At 35.1% G+C, this 22382-nt stretch overlaps 4 protein-coding genes across 5 annotated transcripts; 3 read left to right on the top strand and 1 right to left on the bottom strand.

The window, feature by feature from the left end:
- The first annotated feature begins 1055 nt into the window (after positions 1-1055).
- On the top strand, positions 1056-3258 carry LOC107928429 (protein IQ-DOMAIN 1). The gene is made up of 4 exons (XM_016859660.2): positions 1056-1213; positions 1323-1707; positions 1800-2039; positions 2338-3258. Exons 2-4 carry the CDS (start codon positions 1339-1341, stop codon positions 2941-2943), a joined length of 1215 nt encoding a protein of 404 aa, XP_016715149.1. The 5' UTR covers positions 1056-1213; positions 1323-1338; the 3' UTR covers positions 2944-3258.
- A 284-nt stretch (positions 3259-3542) lies between these two features.
- Positions 3543-5823, top strand: LOC107928496 (40S ribosomal protein S3a). Its single transcript, XM_016859733.2, has 7 exons — positions 3543-3682; positions 3784-3831; positions 3942-4047; positions 4760-4900; positions 5002-5187; positions 5285-5485; positions 5588-5823. Exons 1-7 carry the CDS (start codon positions 3672-3674, stop codon positions 5681-5683), a joined length of 789 nt encoding a protein of 262 aa, XP_016715222.1. The 5' UTR covers positions 3543-3671; the 3' UTR covers positions 5684-5823.
- Positions 5824-11120: 5297 nt separating this feature from the next.
- LOC107928498 (40S ribosomal protein S3a) lies at positions 11121-13573 on the top strand. Its single transcript, XM_016859734.2, has 7 exons — positions 11121-11243; positions 11345-11392; positions 11512-11617; positions 12458-12598; positions 12700-12885; positions 12983-13183; positions 13286-13573. Exons 1-7 carry the CDS (start codon positions 11233-11235, stop codon positions 13379-13381), a joined length of 789 nt encoding a protein of 262 aa, XP_016715223.1. The 5' UTR covers positions 11121-11232; the 3' UTR covers positions 13382-13573.
- A 192-nt stretch (positions 13574-13765) lies between these two features.
- LOC107928495 (protein NETWORKED 1A) lies at positions 13766-20945 on the bottom strand. 2 transcript variants are annotated; one of them, XM_016859732.2, is made up of 5 exons: positions 20475-20945; positions 19844-19915; positions 19487-19732; positions 15232-19355; positions 13766-15131 (listed from the first exon to the last, which is right to left on the bottom strand). In XM_016859732.2, exons 3-5 carry the CDS (start codon positions 19584-19586, stop codon positions 13980-13982), a joined length of 5376 nt encoding a protein of 1791 aa, XP_016715221.2. In that variant the 5' UTR covers positions 19587-19732; positions 19844-19915; positions 20475-20945; the 3' UTR covers positions 13766-13979. The 2 variants fall into 2 exon arrangements, with proteins under 2 accessions (XP_016715221.2, XP_040933183.1); XM_041077249.1 differs by lacking the exon at positions 20475-20945 and adding an exon at positions 20025-20414.
- Between the last annotated feature and the right edge of the window lie 1437 nt (positions 20946-22382).

The following is a 22382-nucleotide window of genomic DNA, read 5'->3' as shown; positions in this document are numbered from 1 at the left end:
CCTTAATTAAATCGATTATTTTATAATTACTCTAACTTAAATAAATTTAATAGATCCGACAAGAAAATAAGTGAGATAGATATTGTTAAATTCACTATTAATGTACCCTATTATTTGTCTTATTCTCCATAAAGTTAAATATATCTATCCTCATCTCATCTCATGTTGTTTTAATTTAATTTTAAACACATTTTAAAAAAAACTAATTATAAAAAACATGAGATTTCATATAACATATTTCACTTTTTTACTTTTTTTTTATAATTATATATATAAAAGTAAAATAATAATTTTAGGAACGGATCAATGGCGAAGCTAAGAGGTTGGTATGGCCCTGACCCTTAAAATAAATTTTTTTTCCGTTTAAACTCTTTTATAATTTATAAAATTTTAAATCAATAATGATAAAATTACATTTAGTCCTAAAATGTCAAAAAAAATTGATTTAATCATTTAAAAAAAGTATAAAGACATCACCTATTAAAATGGTAAAAATATATTTTTATTATTGTAAAGATACACAACTTAATTTCAAAAAAAAATTTAACCTCACCCTTAAAATAGATTGAAGGTACCATGACTATTTCATACTCATTATCGAAAGAAAATTATCCTACTCGGTGCAATAAATACTCCCCCCTAAAAAAACATAATTTGTTGAAAGTGAGATGATTTGAAATCCATTAATGATTAAATTGTTGACATAAAATTCTGTTAATTATATGATTTAAATTCATAATCACCTTTTTAAATTTATAATCAGTTACTAAATTAACAAAAATTTCCATTTTTACAACCTAAATCGCAGCCTTCAATGGGGGACCATGTCTATTGACAGAAGAAAACTTGGTGCAAAAGACAAGACAATACTGCACACAATCAGCTTTGAAAGAACGAGCATGTGCTTGGTCATAGATCCCAACGACCAATCCCAAAGCTATAACTCAGTAATCTCTAAGTGGATCCCACTATCACCCCCGACAGGGCATTTCCATCTTCGTAATGCCACTCCCCAAATTAATACAACTCAAAAATCAGTAGTATTTTATACGGATTCTCCATCTTCCCTGGTCCCATTTTCACATGGGTTTCTGCTATGTTCCCTTCCAAATCAACCAAAACATTGTTTTGTAATAACCCGATCTAATGAACTCCAACCCGAAATTTTTCTTAAAGAAACATCGAGGATGTCACCATTGATATCTTATTACAGGTAGATGAAGATGTTTAATTAGCTATCATTTAGGGTCCTTACCTAATGCTCATTAGATATATAATATGCCCTACGAGATCTATAAAATCTTCATTTTTGTGAATACTAGAATGGTTTAAACAGCGATGGGGAAGACAGCGAAATGGTTGAAAAGCTTGTTGACTGGTAAGAAAGACAAAAGTAGAAACATAAGTAATAATCAGAATTCTTCAGTTGTCCCTGAGAATCCAACGACGACCGTTTCGATCCCACTGCCACCGACAACTCCTAAAGAGAAACGACGATGGAGTTTCCGGAGATCTTCGGCTTCAGCGACGCCTGTTAGGGAGTTGAATTCTGTAGAACAAGTGGTTACCCCTTCACCTCCACCACCACCGGCTCCGCCGGTTGTGACCGATGTGATCCGGGTAAGTGGTAGTGCTGATGATGAGAAAGTTGATGCAGGTGAAGAGGCGGCTGCTAAGATGATTCAAGCTGTGTTTCGGTCGTACCTGGTATGTTATAATTTGTTAGATTTGATGGCTGAATTATGTATTTATTTGAGACATTTTTTATGAGATCGGAAGTGGGTGCCATTGATGAACAGGCAAGGAAAGCTTTGAAAGCGTTGAAAGGGATAGTGAAGTTACAGGCACTGGTAAGAGGTCACTTGGTGAGAAGACAAGCTAGTGTTACTCTTAAATGCATGCAGGCTTTGGTTACCGCACAAGCCCGAGCTCGAGCTCAGAGGATTCGGATGGTTGAAGATTCCAGGCCTGCTAGCCGAAGACAATCGCCCCATAGAAGGTCCACCACACCAGATCAGCGCCTCCGGCATGGATATCATGTAAGTTTCGATTCATTTCAATGATCCACGTTTTTTCCGCATAATATATTATTATAACTGTAAATTCTGTTCCAATCTCAAAATTTTGATTCATCTAAATCCTAATTCGATATAATTTAATATAATTAAAATAGTTAACAATATTAATCCACTAAACTTGACGAAATGATCCACATAAAAAATTAACCCCTCAATAATTGATCTAAATATTTTATCAACAGAATAATTTCACTCAAATTTACGCAACTCGAAACTAACCCGACCTGTCGAATTTGCACTGTGGTATTTGAGAATGTAGGAGATTGATAGTGGATTGGAGGAAAACATTAAGATTGTGGAGATAGATCATGGTGATTCAAAGGCAAGTTTGCAGAGTAGAAACAGCTATTCAATGGAGCATAGGTTCTCAAATCATCAGGCATCACCGGTAACATCATCATATTTGGCTGATCAAATAAGCCCCGGTGCTTGCAGTGGTCATTTCGAAGACCATTTTTTCACCGTAGCACAAAGCAGTCCCCATTATGCAGAATCCGAGACATTTGAGTACTCGTTCTGCCCCAATTACATGGCTAACACCGAATCATCAAGAGCCAAAGCGAGGTCACAAAGTGCGCCCAAGTCAAGACCGGATTCAATCGAGAGACAACCTAGTGGCCGGCGGAGATCGTCGACGGAAGGCCGGAATCATGTCCCAAAGGCAATGAAAATGAAGCGGTCGTCTTCACATGTTGGAGCTGCCGAAAAGAACTCCCAGTACCAGTATCAGTATCAGTACCCTTGGTCCATCAAACTCGATAGATCATCGGTTTCGCTTATAGACAGTGAGTGCGGTTCCACCAGTACGGTATTGACAAACACCAACTACTGCAGATCCCATTTCGGGTACGATGTAAGAGTATGAAATAACACCAAATGGAATCTCGAAAATGAATTCGCTCTATTCAACTGAGGGAAAGTAATCAGGAGCCAAAAAAAAGTTTGACTTCTATGACTAATGTAGAAGTTTTACTGTGAACAATGACCTGCGAAAATTGCAGGGACTAGTGATGTAGTAACATTGTGTCAATAGAAATTCTCTGTTTGATTTATTTTCTGATGACTAGGTTTTTTATTTTATGTATTTGAAAGATTGTATTTATATACATTTATTTATATTAAAATATAAGTTAGTATGTTCTTAATTAGAATACACATAAGCTTCATTGTTTGCTCAAAAGCTGGAACTTTACTCTCATTTTTTGCTTTTCAATGCAATGTGCCTAAACATTTTACTCTACTTTATGTTCATCTCTTTTGTACTTTTGAAATGATTAAAAAAGAAATATGATGGTGTTAATAATATGAGGTATTAAATTTTTTAAAATAAAAGTACAGGATTAAATTTTGAATTTACAAAGAGTACAGGGACTAACAACAGAATTTAACCTTTATATTAATAGAATTCTAATTGGGCCGGGCCGGATAACGAAACCGGGATTCTCAAACAGTTGGAAATAAGTACAGCTTTGAGACATCCATATATAAGCAACTAAAATTAGGGTTTTAGGTTCCCTCCCCACTCCTACACTTATAAAACTAAGTAGGTGCCGACTGCTCCGTTCTTTGTAGCAAAGCAAAGTTTTGTGAAGCATGGCCGTCGGGTACTCATTTCCTTTTCCTTCATCTTTCTCGTTCTTCAAATGGGCTTTCTTTCTTTTTATTAAACCTGATCTGTTTCTGGGTCTTTCCTTTTGTAATGTAGGAAGAACAAGAGGATTTCCAAGGGAAAGAAGGGAGGAAAGAAGAAGGCGTGAGTACTGTTTGTTATCGATCTAATTTTTAGCTTTAATCGCGCTTTTGGTATTTTACCAACAGATCTGTTCGTTAAATGTTTGATTTTTATTTATTTATTTTGTTTAGAGCGGATCCTTTTGCTAAGAAGGATTGGTACGATATCAAGGCTCCTTCAGTTTTCACTACCAGAAATGTGGGGAAAACTCTCGTCACCCGTACTCAGGGTACCAAGGTTTGTTTTCTTTTAGAAAATTATTTATTTATTATTGTATTCTTTCAACCTTCGAGGAAATTGGGTTTCGTTTAGATTCTTTGTACATTCCATTGCCAAAGCTTGGACCATTTCTTAGCGTTTATTGGAAGTTAATATGGAAGTTTAATGCTATTGTCTATTCATGGTTTTTTCTGGTTTGCTCTGTAAAATGGGAACTGCAGTTTTGAGCTGAGCCTTGCTTGTATTGCTGGTTGTTTTTGCATGACAATGATGTTATTTTTGTTATTTGAAGTGCTGATTTACAATTTCTTTTGAAATACCAATATCTTGTGTTAAGAAAATTGGCTACTGAACGCTTAAGGTTCTCAATTGAGTGAGTAAATTTTGTATCTGTTATCAAACTATAAATTCATTTTGACTCTGCACTTCATGGTTGCTTCTTTGAGAAGGATGCAACAATTGAAGTGGACTTATTTGAGAAACTTGTAATTTATTATTTTTTTACTTGTTTTGGTCTTACATTGGCATTCTTGGTCAGCTTCGGTTATTTAGACCATTAATCACCTTTATGACTTTCTTGTACTTATGGTATGCTGTGGATGTGTGTTCTTGATATATAAGTTTCCGCATAGAAACAGCACAATGAACTTAGATCTGCTCTGTATATTTAACTTATAGTTACTGTTTGAGTTATATGTATGTGGTTTGAACTTGGTTATTTCATTGACAGATTGCTTCTGAAGGACTCAAACACCGTGTGTTTGAGGTTTCCCTGGCTGATCTTCAAGGTGGTGATGAGGATCATGCTTACAGAAAGATTCGTTTGAGAGCTGAAGATGTTCAAGGAAAAAATGTTTTGACCAACTTCTGGGTATGATTAATATAAACTTCCTTTATTTACTATATTATCCCTGCTTTTTTAGCAATAGAAGTTTAAAAATTTTGATCGGTTTTCCTTTTTCAAATTTCCAGGGAATGAATTTTACAACTGACAAACTGAGGTCTTTGGTGCGTAAATGGCAAACCCTGATTGAAGCTCATGTTGACGTGAAGACAACTGACAATTACACTTTGAGAATGTTCTGCATTGGATTCACTAAGAGACGCCCAAACCAGGTTAAAAGGACTTGTTACGCTCAGTCCAGCCAGATTAGACAGGTAAACTACCCCGGTACTTGTGACTGTTTGCAGTGTTTGTGTGCTTTTTGTGAATTTGTCAATCCCATGATGACCAAGTGAAATTAATGTTTTTCAGATACGCCGAAAGATGAGGGAAATAATGACTGCCCAGGCAACATCTTGTGATTTGAAGGAACTGGTTCAAAAGTTCATCCCTGAGATGATTGGAAAAGAAATCGAGAAGGCAACATCTAGCATCTATCCTTTGCAGAATGTGTTTATTCGTAAGGTCAAAATCTTGAAGGCTCCCAAGTTTGATCTTGGGAAGTTGATGGAGGTAAGTTTCTGTCATCTATTCTCATACTTTTCAATAAAATTATTATCCCATGGAGCTTGCCTGGTTAATTTCTTAATTTTGTTGTTTTCTTTATTCATTTAGGTTCATGGTGACTACTCAGAGGATGTTGGTGTGAAACTAGAGAGGCCTGCTGATGAGACAATGGCTGAGGCTCCTGCAGAGGTTGTTGGAGCTTGAACGAAGAACAATAGTCCATGAATGTCTTGTTTTTTTATGCTTCTAGGAGTTTTTGCTGATCATTTTAATTTTGTTGAAAAACTTTTGTAGAGAATTTCTCCATGGTTTTGATTTTAAAAGGATGTGATTTTGCAACTTAATATTTGAGTAGACAATATGTTACGCTTTGGTAAAAAATAAATATGATCTTTACCTTAAAATACTCATAATATGAATGACAAATACATGAATGGCATATAGGTCTACATTTTAAGAAGTTTATACTTCATATGCTTTTCAAATAAAAAAGAATTAGCTTGTAATCTTGCTGTGTTAAAAAAAATCCAACTCAAACTTGAAATACTGAATTGTAGTTATAAATAAATACAGGTTAAAATGGAACTGGATATATAACAAGTTCTACTAGTTTGACATTGTTTACTCAAAATTACTAGATAGAGTGCTGTATACAGCTTATTATTGTTTACATCAAGGCCTAATTCTAGAAGTGACAATTTGCTGTAAAAACAGGTTCTAAGCATATAAATTCCTCAGTCTTAGTTTTTCATTTTCTCATCTTCTCAGCCTCTAACTTCTGGATGTTGACGTCTAATCCTAGACGCATCTTTTCCTCTTCCAATTGTTTTATCTTTTTCTCCAGTTTCGAACTTCTCTTTTCGAAGTCTTGCTTTATGATTTTCAACTCGGACGGGATCACTTGTAGGCGTTTTTTTATTGGTTGAGTGTTTTCTTGATTTGAAACAAGGACATTCTTATTGACTCTTTTATCCCACCACCAATCATATTCGGGGATTTTCATGGAATTTGCGACAAATCTTTTCATTCTGTGGGTTGGTTTCAAGCGTTAGATATTTCACGAACCTTCTTCTTTTAATTATCACCCTTTTATGCAAATTCGCACTGAGCCAACCCTTACATTGCCGATATGAACTACCTTAATCTATACAGCCTCAACACAAGTAGAGGAGCATATCCGATAGCTCTCCATATTCCTAGTAGAGGAACCCAGTCGAAGTCTCCACATCATTACAAAATCTCATCAAGGATCATTTAAGGGATCTTCCATTCAACATCTTTAACTTGGAGATTCAGGAGAATTGTCATCCATGTCTCCTCTGAAATGTTGTTTCGCTTTGGCGTAGCCACGAATTCTTTCAACGGATAATAGTTCTCAGAGAATACTCGGTAAGAGATTTTTTCTACTTTCTAAAATTAACTGTGAAACAACCAGGCTAGCAAAAGTTGCGCATACTCGATAAACCTTCTTTCACCTGCTCTTCGGCATGCACTCAAAGATCTGAAAGTTTCGGCTAAAATTGCAGGGACTGACGTGACCATTTTATTAAGTCAGTTAAATAAATCTGAAAGACATCATCTATATGCCCTAGTACTTTGGGGAAAATAACCAACCCATAAATGCTTAAAGTGAAGATATTGACCCTTTTCTTCATATCCGGATGTGCCAAGATCAAATCTCGTAAACTTTTCCAAAAGATGTATTTACTATCTTCTTCTCTTTTTGATCTGGGCTGCGACCCGTTACTCACTTATCCCCGTGATGCTCATTAACTTCTTTAAGAAAGTCAGGATGTTGGGGGCTTTAGAATGAGTTTTGTCGGCTTGAATCCTCGAGGAACAAAGCAAAGTTGTCTACTCCTCTATCGTAGGCACCAAATCTACATTTCTAAAAGTGAAGCAGCTGTAGGCGGGATTCCAATATTGAGCCAGAGCTCGAAACAAGTGTTTATCCTCCTTGAAATCGAGTAAATAATGCAGATCACTATAGTTACAGTAGAATAGCTGCTTGGTTTCATCATCCCATTGGTCCGACAACTCTTTCAACTCTAGGAGATTATTCCGAGTCACATTGATGCGAGTGAAATCCCACAATCCCTCCATCAGGCTGTCACCCTTCTTTTGTTGTATCTTCTCAAACCATATCCAGATGGTCGTATTGTCTTACACTTTATTAAGAAATCCATTTTCCATGACAAGTTATCTGTTTAGCACTGAATGTGAATTAACACTTTTTCTATAATGAAAATACAATGCAATCACAACCAAAACAAAATTAAACAAGTCAGTACATTTCATATAAATCTAGAATTCAAAGTAAGAAATGAGAAATAGAACACCTAATCGGATGACCACTAGAGGTTCGATATGGTTCTATTTAGGGTAGGCTTTTAGGACTCATTTTATGTGGTTCAATTCTAAAGTAAGGGTATCCTCACCCATTATAGAATTATACAGACTGAGTTTGGTTTAGGATAATACATTTCCCTATGGCTATACGGAGATGAAGATCTTACAAAGACATAGGTACGAATGTATCCTGAAAGTGATCCACTATCTTATACGGAGGTGAAGACCTCACGAAGGAATAGCTTCTCAATCCCACTTAAGAAGGGCAAAATTAAACGATTATGCAATGTAATAAGAGGAAAACACATAAAAAGAAACTTTCGAACCAACAAAAACAGATATACTAGATCGCTATACAACTCGATATATCAAAACATGAAGGATGAAATGCAAAGAAGGGATTGTAAATTTATATCAAATCATCAAATTTTGACAAAAAGACTAAAAGTAACCAACTCGCGGCTTGACTCTCTTATTTGGTCCTCAATGGAGTCGTCAAGCTGTCGAAACTTTTTTTTTAAATTGAAATTTATTTTAAAAAATGATAATGAGAGTCGTTACCAATCACTTTTAGGAGGTGTGATCGGGTCACCTCATAATTTGATCGTTTTAATGAGATGTTTGATTTATTAAAACAATTTTTTTCAGTCTACAAAATTTAGGAAATGGGTTCAGGAGTCGGTTACGCACGAGGAAGGATTAGCACCCTCGCGACGTCCAAAATTCGTACATAGTTGATTACTTGATGTCTTAGTGTCGAAAATTGAAAATTTTAAGGGAGTTTAAAACACGATCCTTTTTTTTTATTGTGGTATTACTAAATTAATTTTCGCAAAAAAAAAGGCTTATTTTAAGTTAATTGAGAAAGAAGGATCATGTCTCGTAAGTTAGGACAAAATGCCTTAAATTCTCGAAATCAAGAATAAATGCCATTTGATCATTACTTGCATCTCGTTCTTATATTTTTGAAATGGATATTCGACTATTTTGGTTTTAGAAAAAAGTCGTATTCCGTAAGTTAGGAACACGACTCTTCTAATTCCAAAAATAATGAACATTTGCCTTGGTTTGAAAATTTTCTTTTTTATGCATCGTGCGAAAAAACAAACGTAACACTTAGAACGACATGCATTTGATTTATTTGGGCATAATATACAAATGGATAAATGCTTAAACCTAATGTGTGATATAGTGACAATTAAATAATTCAAAATGGTCATGTGGGTAGAATGATAAATAATAAGTAAATAAATGAATACTATAATAACAATAATAATCTGATTATAATAATGATAAAATAAACAAGTTAAATTAAAATAAAATGAAAAATGTATGATTAAAGAATGATAAATAAACATGACATGAAAATGCTGAAAAATAATAAAAGAAATAATAAAATAACGAGAATAATAAAAAATTTAAAAATAAAATAATAACTATAATAATGAAAATGCACAAATAAAGGGGTATGAATAATCTATTTTTTAGTGTAAAAGAATAAAGAAATAATAGTAAATAAATAAATAAATAAAATAAATTTTGTGGAAAGGTTGAGATTAAATAGACTAAGGATTAAATCGAAATCAGAATGAAATTAGGGGAATGAAATAAAAAAATAATAAAACAGAATAAAGGATTAAAATGAAACGTGCATAAAAGAATAGAGACTAAATATGTAATTATCCCAAACTCCTTAAACCCACCGTTTCATAGGGACCAAAATGAAAGAAAAATGAAATTACATGGTAAAAATTAAAAAAGAGAATAAAGAAATAGGACTGCATTGAAATGTCATTAAAAAGTGGAAGCACCAAAAGCAGAAATAAGCTATTTTTCAAAAACATGCGGATCCTATTAAAGGATCAAGTCAGATTTCGGGTTTGGCCCCTAAAGAACGTCGTTTTGGGCCTTCTGGATTCCTCCGAAACAGCGTCGTTTCGCTATGGCTATTTACGTTAAATTAAAAAAAAATCATTTCAACCCATAAATAAAAAAAATCCAAAACCCCATTTTTTTTCTCTGCAACAGACACTAAGACCAGCTAATGGTCCGGCAAGCCTTCGTGATGGTCGCCGGTCACCGGTCGCCGATGACGGCTTCGCCGTCTACGGTGGCCGACAAAAGAAAAAAGGGGTATTTTTGATCGTTTTACTACCCTCTACCCCGATGTAAGACCAAAATGCCCAAAAAGCCCACCAAAATTCAAAAAAAATCAAAGTAACCCTTCAATTCTGTCTTCTTCTGTCGTGACCATTCGACAAACCTCGAGATTCCGTCGGTCTTCCAAATGAAAGGAGAAAACGGCGATATAAGTAAATAGGTTTCATTTTTATTATATTTATATATATTTTTTCGAAAATAAAAGATAAAGAATGAAAAAATATAAAAAAAATCACCTTTTGGATTTTTGAATTTTGTTTTCGATTACTCTTTTTTTTTTCGTGTCTAGAATATTACATTAATTGTGGTGGCTTTTATAGCCGATTTACAACATTGTTAAGTATTTTATGTTGCTGTTTCTATTATTGTTTTGCGTCCGTTGCTTGCGCGCGATCTCTGTCATTTTTTTTATTATTTTGCAGGTATCTTTGGAGAGTCAACAACGGGGCAAAAAACATGCCCTTGCCATTTTGGTGAACGGCGGCAGATGAGCGTTAGGCCTCTGGCGGCGTGCCCATTAATTTAGAGGGCAACGACGCTGATAACTTAGGGTGAGCTAGGGTTTCTTGCTAGCTTAAGATAGTGGCCCGTTTGGGCCATTAGGTTTTTATTCATTTTGGGTTATTTGTGATTTTTATTTTGGGTCTGTAATAATTTATTTTTTTATTTATTTGTAAATTGGGCCTGTGCTAAATTAGCCTGTTACAATTAAGTTTTTTATTTTATGTATTTGAAAGATTGTATTTATATACATTTATTTATATTAAAATATAAGTCAGTATGTTCTTAATTAGAATACAAAAAAGCTTCATGGTTTGCTCAAAAGCTGGAACTTTACTCTCATTTTTTGCTTTTCAATGCAATGTGCCTAAACATTTTACTCTACTTTATGTTCATCTCTTTCGAACTTTTAAAATGATTAAAAAAGAAATATGATGGTGTTAACAATATGAGGTATTAAATTCTTAGAAATAAAAGTACAGGACTAAATTTTAAATTTACAAAGAGTACAGGGACTAACAACAGAATTTAACCTTTATATTAATAGAATTCTAATTGGGCCGGGCCGGATAACGAAACCGGGATTCTCAAACAGTTGGAAATAAGTACAGCTTGAGAGAGCCAAGCATCCATATATAAGCAACTAAAATTAGGGTTTTCTATTCCCTCCCCACTCCAACACTTTAAAAACTAATTAGGTGCCGACTGCTCCGTTCTTTGTAGCAAAGCAAAGTTTGCGAAGCATGGCCGTCGGGTACTCATTTCCTTTTCCTTCATCTTTCTTGTTCTTCAAATGGGCTTTCTTTCTTTTTATTAAACCTGATCTATTTCTGGGTCTTTCTTTTTGTAATGTAGGAAGAACAAGAGGATTTCCAAGGGAAAGAAGGGAGGAAAGAAGAAGGCGTGAGTACTGTTTTTTTTTGTTTTCTGGGTCTTTATCGATCTAATTTTTAGCTTTAATCGCGCTTTGGGTATTTTACTAACAGATCTGTTCGTTAAATGTTTGATATTTTTTTGTTTAGAGCGGATCCTTTTGCTAAGAAGGATTGGTACGATATCAAGGCTCCTTCAGTTTTCACTACCAGAAATGTGGGAAAAACTCTCGTCACCCGTACTCAGGGTACCAAGGTTTGTTTTCTTTTATAAAATTATTTATTTTATTTTTCGAAAATATTTGCATTGTATTGTATTCTTTCAACCTTCGAGGAAATTGGGTTTCGTTTATATTCTTTGTACATTCCATTGCCAAAGCTTTGACCTTTTCTTAGCGTTTATTGGAAGTTAATATGTAAGTTTAATGCTATTGTCTTTTCATGGTATTTTCTGGTTTGAACTATAAAATGGGAACTGTAGTTTTGAGCTGAGCCTTGCTTGTATCAGGGATTTAAATAGCGGTCCGATACCGGTATAGGCACTGTCCGAAACCTCTATTGCCGAAACCGAAAATGTAGCCGCGACCACAGTTTAAATCCCTGGCTTGTATTGCTGGTTGTTTTTGCATGAAAATGATGTTATTTTTGTTATTTGAAGTGCTGATTTACCATTTCTTTTGAAATACCAATATCTTGTGTTAAGAAAATTGGCTACTGAACGCGTAAGGTTCTCAATTGAGTGAGTAAATTTTGTATCTGTTATCAAACTATAAATTCATTTTGACTCTGCACTTCATGGTTGCTTCTTTGAGAAGGATGCAACAATTGAAGTGGACTTATTTGAGAAACTTGTAATTTATTATTTGTTTACTTGTTTTGGTCTTACATTGGCATTCTTGGTCAGCTTCGGTTATTTAGACCATTAATCACCTTTATGACTTTCTTGTACTTATGATATGCTGTGGATGTGTGTTCTTGATATATAAGTTTCCAGATAGAAACAGCACAATGAACTTAGATCTGCTCTGTATATTTAACTTATAGTTACTGTTTGAGTTATATGTATGTGGTTTGAACTTGGTTATTTCATTGACAGATTGCTTCTGAAGGACTCAAACACCGTGTGTTTGAGGTTTCCCTGGCTGATCTTCAAGGTGGTGATGAGGATCATGCTTACAGAAAGATTCGTTTGAGAGCTGAAGAGGTTCAAGGAAAAAATGTTTTGACCAACTTCTGGGTATGATTAATATAAACTTCCTTTATTTACTATATTATCCCTGCTTTTTTAGCAATAGAAGTTTAAAAATTTTGATCGGTTTTCCTTTTTCAAATTTCCAGGGAATGAATTTTACAACTGACAAACTGAGGTCTTTGGTTCGTAAATGGCAAACCCTGATTGAAGCTCATGTTGACGTGAAGACAACTGACAATTACACTTTGAGAATGTTCTGCATTGGATTCACTAAGAGACGCCCAAACCAGGTTAAAAGGACTTGTTACGCTCAGTCCAGCCAGATTAGACAGGTAAACTACCCCGGTACTTGTGACTGTTTGCAGTGTTTGTGTGCTTTTTGTGAATTTGTCAATCCCATGATGACCAAGTGAAATTAATGTTTTTCAGATACGCCGAAAGATGAGGGAAATAATGACTGCCCAGGCAACATCTTGTGATTTGAAGGAACTGGTTCAAAAGTTCATCCCTGAGATGATTGGAAAAGAAATCGAGAAGGCAACATCTAGCATCTATCCTTTGCAGAATGTGTTTATTCGTAAGGTCAAAATCTTGAAGGCTCCCAAGTTTGATCTCGGGAAGTTGATGGAGGTAAGTTTCTGTCATCTATTCTCATACTTTTCAATAAAATTATTATCCCATGGAGCTTGTCTGGTTAATTTCTTAATTTTGTTGTTTTCTTTATTCATTTAGGTTCATGGTGACTACTCAGAGGATGTTGGTGTGAAACTAGAGAGGCCTGCTGATGAGACAATGGCTGAGGCTCCTGCAGAGGTTGTTGGAGCTTGAACGAAAAACAATAGTCCATGAATGTCTTTTTTTTTTTATGCTTCTAGGAGTTTTTGCTGATCATTTTAATTTTGTTGAAATACTTCAGTAGAGAACTTCTCCATGGTTTTGATGTTCAAAGGACATGTTTTTGCAACTTAATATTTGAGTACACAATATGTGGTAAAAAATAAATATGATCTTTACCTTAAATATTCTTAATATGAATGACAAATACATGAATGTCATATAGGGTTACATTTTAAGATGTTTATACTTAGAATGTTTTTCAAATAAATATGAATTAGCTTGTAATCTTGCTGTGTTAAAAAAAAACCCAACTTAAACTCGAAAATACCCTGAATTGTAGTTATAAATAAATACTGGTTAAAATGGAACTGGATATATAACAAGTTCTACTAGTTTGACATTGTTTATTCAAAATTACTAGATAGAGTGCTGTATACAGCTTGTTAACTGATTACATCAGGGCCTAATTCTAGAAGTGATAATTTGCTCTAAAAACAGTTTCTAAGCATATAAATTCCTTGAAAATTAGGCATGCTTTGAATCTTATCAAGCAACAACAGGGCCTTTTTTTTTCTGTATATGCTTAGCCTCAGTCTATACTGGAAGAAGGTCTTGCACACCCACAAAAACAACCCTTCTTTCGTCTTCCACCCCGTCTTCCACCATTGTAGATAAAGTCCCTTAAGAGGACACCGGTTCGGGTTTTCCCTTTGTTCTTCCTTTCATCTTCTAGTTTCAGCATAACGTACTCAATGCTCTGCACCTCGAACTGCAACCTTCCGATCTTTTCAGACCCTTTTTGTGCCTGCTCACGTACGTTTTTCAAGTTGCCCTTTCCAGGTCCTTCCAATTCCATTGAGTTTGTTCCGTCTAAAGATGAACTCCCTTCGACATCCTTGGTCAATTCACCATTGACGTTGCACAACTCCTTGATTGCATCCTCCACCTCTTGCAATTGTTCTTTGACTTGTCCGTATTCTAAATCGAATGCCTTCTTCCTCTTCTTGATTTCCATTCTCTTTTTCAGTTGTTTGACAGAGGTTTGAAGAGCCATCAATTTATGAGCATCAGAAGCAAGTCTGTCTAAGACCTTTCGGTTTTTAGCTCGTTTCTTTGGCTCTCTAATGCTGGTAGATATCTCTAACTTATCAACGCTCAACTCTTTCTCCACCAATGCTCCCAAAGAACTCTGGTTTTCCGGTTCTAGATCACTGGACTGATGACAAGCAATGATCTCCCCCGGTACAAAAGCCCGTACCTGCATGTCATTGGTTTTTGAATCAACACCACATTCATGCTCAGCAGACTCCCATAGTTCAAGCATTTGATCATCAGCTGTGCTGGTCTCTTTCTTACTCTTGCTCCTCCTGTATAATGAAGAATCAGAGACATGATCCAGGGGAATATCTTTCAACAATATTCCATTTCTCAATTCAGAAATTTCAGGTTTCATCTTCTTCGACTTGAGTTTTCGAGCAACCTCATCACCAACTTGCATACCTTTCTTCATTTCTGAATTAGAGGGCTTGATGGCTTTAGATGAAGCATCAATATCGTGGCTGTTCTTGTTACTTTTCCGCTTCACAAGCCTATTCATCTCTTGCACCACAGCCTTTTCGACTGCTTTAACCTTAGTGCACATCTCCTGCAAGTCTGAAATCCCAGCTGTCAAAAACGCACTTTGTCCTTCTTCGAGTTTCTCCGAGCTCATCACATAAAGTTCATCAACCATTTCTACATCCTGGTGAAAACAAATAAATAGAACTTTAAATGTAGTACAATGCAAGCATATCTAAATAGTTTCAACCGTAATATTCCCTAAATGTAGAAATTAATTTTACCTTATCTTCGTCCCCGTTTGGAACACAAAGCTTTGGCTGAAGAAGGGCAATTTGCTCGAGGGATATTATACTATCTTTCAATGAAGCTATGACCGGAACATAGGCAGACGTCGAGACCTTCAACCCTCCAATTTCACTTTCCAAGAACTCAACCCTTTCCTTCATCTGTCCTATTTGTGCACTCTTTACAGCACTTTCTTCTTCGAGTGTCTCACAAACTTCAGTAAGTTCGTGCACCTTATTTTCGAGTAGAACTTCACAAACGGCAGAAGCTTGGAAATCAAAGTAAAATGATGCAGCCTCAGCTTCCCACAGCTCGAACTCATTGCTTTTTTCTTGTAGCTCTAGACTCAGGTTTTGTCCATACATCTTTTTTTCTTCGATTTCCTTGTGTAATGTAACAACTTTGGAACCCAAATTGTCATTTGCTTCATGAAGGTGTTTGATTTCCATTTTCTGTTCTTTGTTATCTTCCGATAGTTCAACAATCTGCCTCTCTAAGTTTTCTCTAATCTGTTTAGATTCCTCATATTCCCTCTTCAGTTCCTCGAGAGTCTGGTACAGTTCCGCATTCAAGTTATGTGCGGCCTGAAGCTTTTCATCTGCTTCTGAAAGCTCGATGGTCTTCTGTTTTAGCAAATCATTACTGATAACAATTTGAAAATCTAATTGGTCGTTCAAATCTTTGACACCATCTAGTTCATTGTGTAACTTCTGAACCGTTTCACTCAATTCCGAGATTTCAGCTTCTTTCTTGTTCAACTTCTTCTCCAATTTCTTGATTTCAACGGCTTTTTCGGCACCAAAGGTCTCTAAAATGAGAGAGAGACTACTAAGGGCTACCACTTCTTGTAGGGCAACACTGTTCTCATCTTCAAGAACACACATATCCTCTTTGAGGTCCGAGAATTTCTCGAGCAAAAGTCTGTTTTCTTCGAGCTGCTTGGAATTTTCCTCCTCTAATAACAAGCAAGCTCCATGCATGCTCTTCAACTTTCCACGTTCACTCTCCAATTCTGCGTTTAATATTTCTTTCTCAATCTTTCCGTCACGCACTTCCAACATCAACTGCTGGTTCATCTCTTGAAGCTCCTGCTTGTCTTTCTGCAGCATCGCATTCTGCTTTTCCACAATCTCGAACTTATACTCAAGGGCTCGGTTCTCAGACTCAAGTTCACCGCCCTTGAATTTAAGTTGTCCGATTAAAGTTAACAGCACCGAGTTCTCAACTACCAGTCGTTGCTTCTCTTCCTGGTTTCTCGATAGTGAACTCTTTATGTCTTCAACATTATCCAGAATGCATGAAAGAGGAACTTGATCTGATTCAACTACATCCCGATGTTTGTTAACAGGACCAAACTCAAGAGCTCGGAAAATTAAATAAATCCCGGATCTTAGTTTCTCGATTTCATCCAATAGGAATTCACCTTCTATCTGCTGCTCAAGATTTTCACTCTCCAACTCCCTAATTAGTTTATCCGACAATTTGGACGCCTCGACATGTTTCTGACATTCAATCAACAAAGACAAGTTTTTTTCCTCAAGATCTTTTATGATCTTTTGGAAGATGAAGATCTCAACCTGAGCCTTGACAGCTTTATCAATTTCTTCTTCGAACTCTTTTCTCCGGAACCTACTTTCTTCTTGTAGTAAATGGACATGGTTTTCGAGATCCACTAACCGTGATTCACTTGACTGCACATAACAGGCACGCTCTTGTTGTTCCGCACCGAGGGAATCCCGTAGTTCCTCTACCTGAGAGAGTGTCAAATCTTTCTCCTTCTCCAGGTCAGAATATTTTTCCTCCAGTTTATCAAATCGGAGTTCAAGGATGCATAGCCTCTTTTCAACATCCTCGAGCTTCAAGATCAGGCTGTCTCTTTCACCTGCAAGAACGGATTTCTCGTTTTTGAGATACTGGCAGAATTCTTCTAAGGTCTTTGACTTTAATCTCAAGCCTTCAAGCTCGATATTAGCACCAGAAAGGGAACTTTCCAATGATCTGTTTTTCTCAAAGAGCGTCTGCATATTCTCAGTCATCTTCTGTAACTGAGAAAGAAGAACGGATTTCTCAGCGGCAAGTGAAGATTTTTCTCCCCAAAGAAACTCACTGGACTTCCGTAATTCCCCAACAAGCTCCCTCGACCCTTCCAATTTCCCATTCAATTCCGACACTGAACTTCTCAAAACAGCATTCTTCTCCAGAAGATCATCCATGCTTCTCAGTTTCTTGTAAAGAACTTCGGTCTCCCCTCTTTGCTTGCTGAATTCTTCCTTCAGTTTAGAGTTCTCCTCCCGTAATTCCTTCACTGACAGTTCAAGACATTCGGGATTTAAACCTGCAGACAGCAGCTGTTGAATTAATGCCTGGTATGTGCTACTCAAGACCTCGATTTCATCCTTCAATTTGTCAACTTCTTGCTGGAGGATATTACTTCGTTCCATTTGTACTGCAACCTCACTTTCAAGTTTTTCTTTCAGTTCCTTCAAGCCGAGAATTTCATCTTCTAAATTCTTCATCGAAACAGTGGCAGAACTGTTTAATTCATTGAGGCTCCGGTTTTCACACTGCACTAGATCAATTTCTACCTCCAATTTTTGGTTGCTTGCTTCCAACTCGTTTAACTTTTGAAGCTTATTCAAGAGCTCCGATGTCAAAACTCGCTGCTCCTCTTGAGATTGCGAATTCAACATTTGTAAAGTTTGCAGTGTAGCCTCGACTTGCACAAATCGTAAATGCTCGTCTTGCAATGATGTCTGAAGTTTCTCCAACTCGTTTTGCTTCTCCGAAAGTTCACGATCCTTAATCGCTATTTTCTGCACCAGATTATCGGCCTCTACTAGTAGAGATTGATTCGATTTCTCCAGCAGAGCACGTTGTTCTTCCACGCTTCTCAATTTTTCACCGCTGACTACAATCTCATTGTTTAATCGTTTTGCATCCTCCTGGGCACGAGAAATTTCACTCTCCAACTCGGCAATCGTTACCAAGCACTGCTCATACAGCCGAGCCATAGTATCTTTCTCTTCTTTCAGCTTAGCAATAGCATCTTTGAGCGCTTTAACTTCACTTTCAGCTCTTTCGATTTGCATGTTGAGCATTTTCGCGTTTTCTTCAGCAAGTGAGATTTTATTTTCTAATGATGATATCATATCAAGACACTGCTTGTATCGAACAAGACCAGCTTCCTTTTCAGCTTCTAACCTAGAAAGCTCTATCTTAAGATTCCGAACTTCAATATCTGCTTTGAAAGCCCTCTCGTTAAGCCCTTTTGCTTCCTCTTGGGATTGGGAAATGGTATTCTCCAAGCTGGATATTCTTTCCAAGCACTGATTGTATTGATGAAGACCAGCATCTCGTTCGGCTTCAAGTTTACTTAATGCTTCTTTGAAAACTTTGATCTCGATTTCAGCTTTGCTGGCTCGTTCGTCAAGATTCCCGGCATACATTTGTGCTTCGTTAAGTTCTCTCTCGAGGCTAGATGACTTCTTTAAACTCTGGTGGTAATGAAGAAGGACATCTTCCTTTTCGGCTTGAATCTCGGCAAGAGTTTTCTTCAAGAAATCTGCTTCACTTTCAGCTTTACCTGCACGCTCAGCTTCGGAAAGAACTTGATTCTTCAAATTTTCATTCTCAATCGATAACTGAGATAACCCACTCTGCTCATTTTCCTCGGCTTCACCACCATTCCCCTTCTTCACAGTAATGTTGGCATTTGGAGACACTAATCCCGATTCAAACATCTGATTCAACTGCTTTAAACCCCTTTTGTTTATCCCAGAGCCCTTTTGCAAGTCATCCAAATCAAAGAATGCACGAAAAGGATGTGGGGTTTCTGGTGTGTCAGGCTCAACCTCGGGGCCTGAAGAGCCCAAGGATGATTCATCAGCCAATACGAAAGGAAACTGGTTGGGAAAGGCTTCCGACATGGTTTTATGGGCATGGCGAAGCTCAACAGTTGCATGATCATACCTCTCTGCTAAAGCACGGTAAGCTCTATAGAACTCCTCAACTAATTTCATGAGCTCCGGCCGTTTTTTATAATACATTTCCGCTCGTCTTGCAAAAGAATCCGCATCTTCTTCGATCAGTTTGATCATCGCTTTAACTTTAGAATCCATATCTGTTGAAACAGAAAATCATTGCAACTGTGTAGCATATAGAGATCTAAGTGGCTTATCAACTATATACATATATATACACATATATCATCATAGACCATCGCGGCAAAGTATTTTGAAAGAAAACTCATACCTGTAAGATTTTCCTGAAGCCATTTAGAATTCTTGGGGATATGACTATCCCACCACCAAGAATACAAGCGCCTAGACTCAGAATGTACTGAAGTTGCCATAATTCCACCAACAAGCAATAACACGATGAGTTTCGGCTTTGCAAAAGCCTGGTCTTTACAAAAACTCAAGTAATGGGTCCAGGCCAGAATAACAATCTAATTCTGTTCCACTACTCTAATAGATCTTTATTCTGAATCACTTGCACCTATACACAACCAGAGGTAATCAAGTCAAACTACTTTGAATGCATTTAGAGCAACAAAATTCACACAATCGAATGATTGAAATCCCCGATAATCTATGTAACCTAAGTTACCTATTCAGTCAAAGATCAATGATGTGCAACGGTGAGATTCTATTCCAAGTTTCAAAGCTAACAAGCACTCAACTGAAAAGGGAAAAAAAAGGATTACATCAGATCTTCAATTTGTAAAGAATCAATTAAACAAATAGAAATACCCTGAATTCAAAACAAAGATTCCCAAAAGTTAGCATACAGCATTTGTACTTGCAGTGAAAGTGATTCAATAAAAAAAAAGAAAGCCATAAAAGTTGTTTGGACCCAGTGGTCCAATTACAGAAGGAATTTCATCATACAAATCTACAATTCAAAGAAGCACATGACCCAGTTTTTTTTTTTTTGGTTCTATTTGGGAAAGGATCATGAACTTTTATGTAAGAGTGGTCTCAAAAAAGGAAGAAGAAATGAACCATACGAACAAAACTGGGAAATAATTTTAAGTATTCTTCCCAAAAACCAACATCAAATACTTGCAAAAAGGAACAAAATCTGGAAAAATAAGCTATCTTTTTCAACAAAAAAAAAACATAAAATTTATGCAAACTGCAAGAAAGAAAAAACAAAAAGATGAACTGTAAGCAAATGGGTAATTAAGAAAACAGCAAAAGAACAAGTTTTTAACAAAAGTTTGGATAAAAAAAAATACCAAAAACACAAAAAAAAACCGGGAAATGGGATTTTGATGATCAGCAGCTGTGATAGTAAATCTTCAGCCGCATCTTGTTCAAAGTTACCCCATTGCTCTGTTATCTCTTACAAACTCTTCTGTGATTTTTGTTTTTTTGGTTCTTTCTCTCTCCAAATGAGTATCTTAGCATTATATTCTTAGATTTGACAGAGAGACACAATGAGAGAGAAAGAGAAAGTAAAAAGAAAAGAGCAAAGTAAACAAAGAAAGTTATTTATGAATAAAGATTGGATTTTTTTGCCACACTGTAAATAAGTAAGTAATTTGCATCTAAGGGGAAGACTGAATAAGACATTGGATTGTTCAAATTAAAGTTTTGAAATGCGTCGTTTAATAATTGGGAGAGTTTATGGTATTTGGTCAAATTGGATGCCTTTGGATGTCCTTTCCAAGTTTTTTTCCTAATTGGAAATAAAAATTAGAGGGGTTAAAATATGCCCCTAATTGCTGTATATTTATAAATTTGGAAAAAAAATATTTTAAAAAATTTAGGCTCCGTTTAATTTTAAGAAACAACGGCCATTTTCATTTTTTTGGAAATTAAAAGAAAACATATTTTGTTACAATTTTTAAAAATGATTTTTTTAAACAAAAATAAAAATATGTGAAAATTAAAAAATAGTAAAATTTTATTATCATTTTTTTAATTAAAAATATGTACCAAACATATTTTGATATTGTCCTTATCAAAAATAAATTTTTATTTCTATTTATCAAATGTGTTTTCTCATTTTCAGTAAATAGAAAATAAACATCATTTCCTTAAAATAAAAAATAGAAATTATTTTCAGAAAGCAAATGAAGCCTTAATATTTATTTTTTTCATATTTAAAAATGTAAATATAATTATTAATATTGTTTTTTATTAAATTTAAGTTCATAATAACGTTATTTTTAATTATATAATTATAAAAAATAAGTATTTTTTATTTCAAACTATAATACCAACGAATTTAATAAAAAAATTATTGAGAATTAAAGTTTAATTTCAAAATATATAAAATAAATGGATTAATTATAAAAATAAAAGTAGAGAGCTAAATTGTGAATTTATTAAGAGTATAAACACCTTGAGTAAATATTAACCATGACTATACCCTTGCTTAAGATCACAATCATTCTTGTTTTCTTGGGTTTTGGATTTCCCCATTAATGATGTTTTTGTTGTGTCTTGTGCTTTGCTGAAGAACTCTGAATTTCTACAAATTCTATATTATTTATTCTAACAAAATATTATTTTCAAATAATATAAGTTGAATATATATAGTTTTTTTTAATTTGTGGTTTGTGAATAAAAATAATAAATGTTAAGATTTGATTCTAAATTTACCTAATATTAAATTTTAAAATAATTATATGATTTCATTGATATTTTTTAAGAAAAAATGTTGAAGAAAAGAAAATTAATAGATATTCTAATTTAAATTAAAATAAATCTGAACAAAAATTATTTTGTAATAGTTATCACCTCTCATAATAAGATTGAGTCTTAACTCGATTGGTATCGACAGTTTTAGTGCACTGAAGTGCATTCTCAGAGTTGAAGATGAGCTATGGATAATTCTAAACATTATATCAAAATGAGTAAATATAATAAGAACATATAATAAGATTAATGTTAAAAAAATTTTATAACCAAATACAAAGCATAACGATTAATAACCAAAAATTATATATATTTTATAAATAAAAGAAGGCTATACACTACCTTAAATTAAATTATTCTTAACGATTAATATTCACAATTAATAAGGTATAATCAAAATAAATCTGAAATTTACTATTCATAATATTCACAGTTTTTTCTTTTAACTACTCATATTTTTTTCTTATGGTAAAAATAGAAATCAATCAAAGTAAATATTC

This window comes from Gossypium hirsutum, chromosome A09, assembly GCF_007990345.1.
Source record: "Gossypium hirsutum isolate 1008001.06 chromosome A09, Gossypium_hirsutum_v2.1, whole genome shotgun sequence".
Lineage (NCBI taxonomy): Eukaryota > Viridiplantae > Streptophyta > Magnoliopsida > Malvales > Malvaceae > Gossypium > Gossypium hirsutum.
Note: the sequence above shows the minus strand (reverse complement) of the source record. Positions and strands in the feature narration are given on the sequence as shown.

Coding starts and splice junctions, on each gene's coding strand:
- LOC107928429 (XM_016859660.2), top strand. CDS start 1,339: ATGGGGAAGACAGCGAAATGGTTGAAAAGCTTGTTGACTGGTAAGAAA. Junction 1,708..1,799: donor CTGTGTTTCGGTCGTACCTG/GTATGTTATAAT, acceptor ATTGATGAACAG/GCAAGGAAAGCTTTGAAAGC. Junction 2,040..2,337: donor GCCTCCGGCATGGATATCAT/GTAAGTTTCGAT, acceptor TTGAGAATGTAG/GAGATTGATAGTGGATTGGA.
- LOC107928496 (XM_016859733.2), top strand. Junction 3,832..3,941: donor AAGGGAGGAAAGAAGAAGGC/GTGAGTACTGTT, acceptor TATTTTGTTTAG/AGCGGATCCTTTTGCTAAGA. Junction 4,901..5,001: donor ATGTTTTGACCAACTTCTGG/GTATGATTAATA, acceptor TCAAATTTCCAG/GGAATGAATTTTACAACTGA.
- LOC107928498 (XM_016859734.2), top strand. Junction 12,886..12,982: donor AGTCCAGCCAGATTAGACAG/GTAAACTACCCC, acceptor AATGTTTTTCAG/ATACGCCGAAAGATGAGGGA. Junction 13,184..13,285: donor ATCTCGGGAAGTTGATGGAG/GTAAGTTTCTGT, acceptor TTATTCATTTAG/GTTCATGGTGACTACTCAGA.
- LOC107928495 (XM_016859732.2), bottom strand. CDS start 19,586: ATGGCAACTTCAGTACATTCTGAGTCTAGGCGCTTGTATTCTTGGTGG. Junction 19,356..19,486: donor GCTTCAGGAAAATCTTACAG/GTATGAGTTTTC, acceptor CTGTTTCAACAG/ATATGGATTCTAAAGTTAAA. Junction 15,132..15,231: donor CAAACGGGGACGAAGATAAG/GTAAAATTAATT, acceptor TGTTTTCACCAG/GATGTAGAAATGGTTGATGA.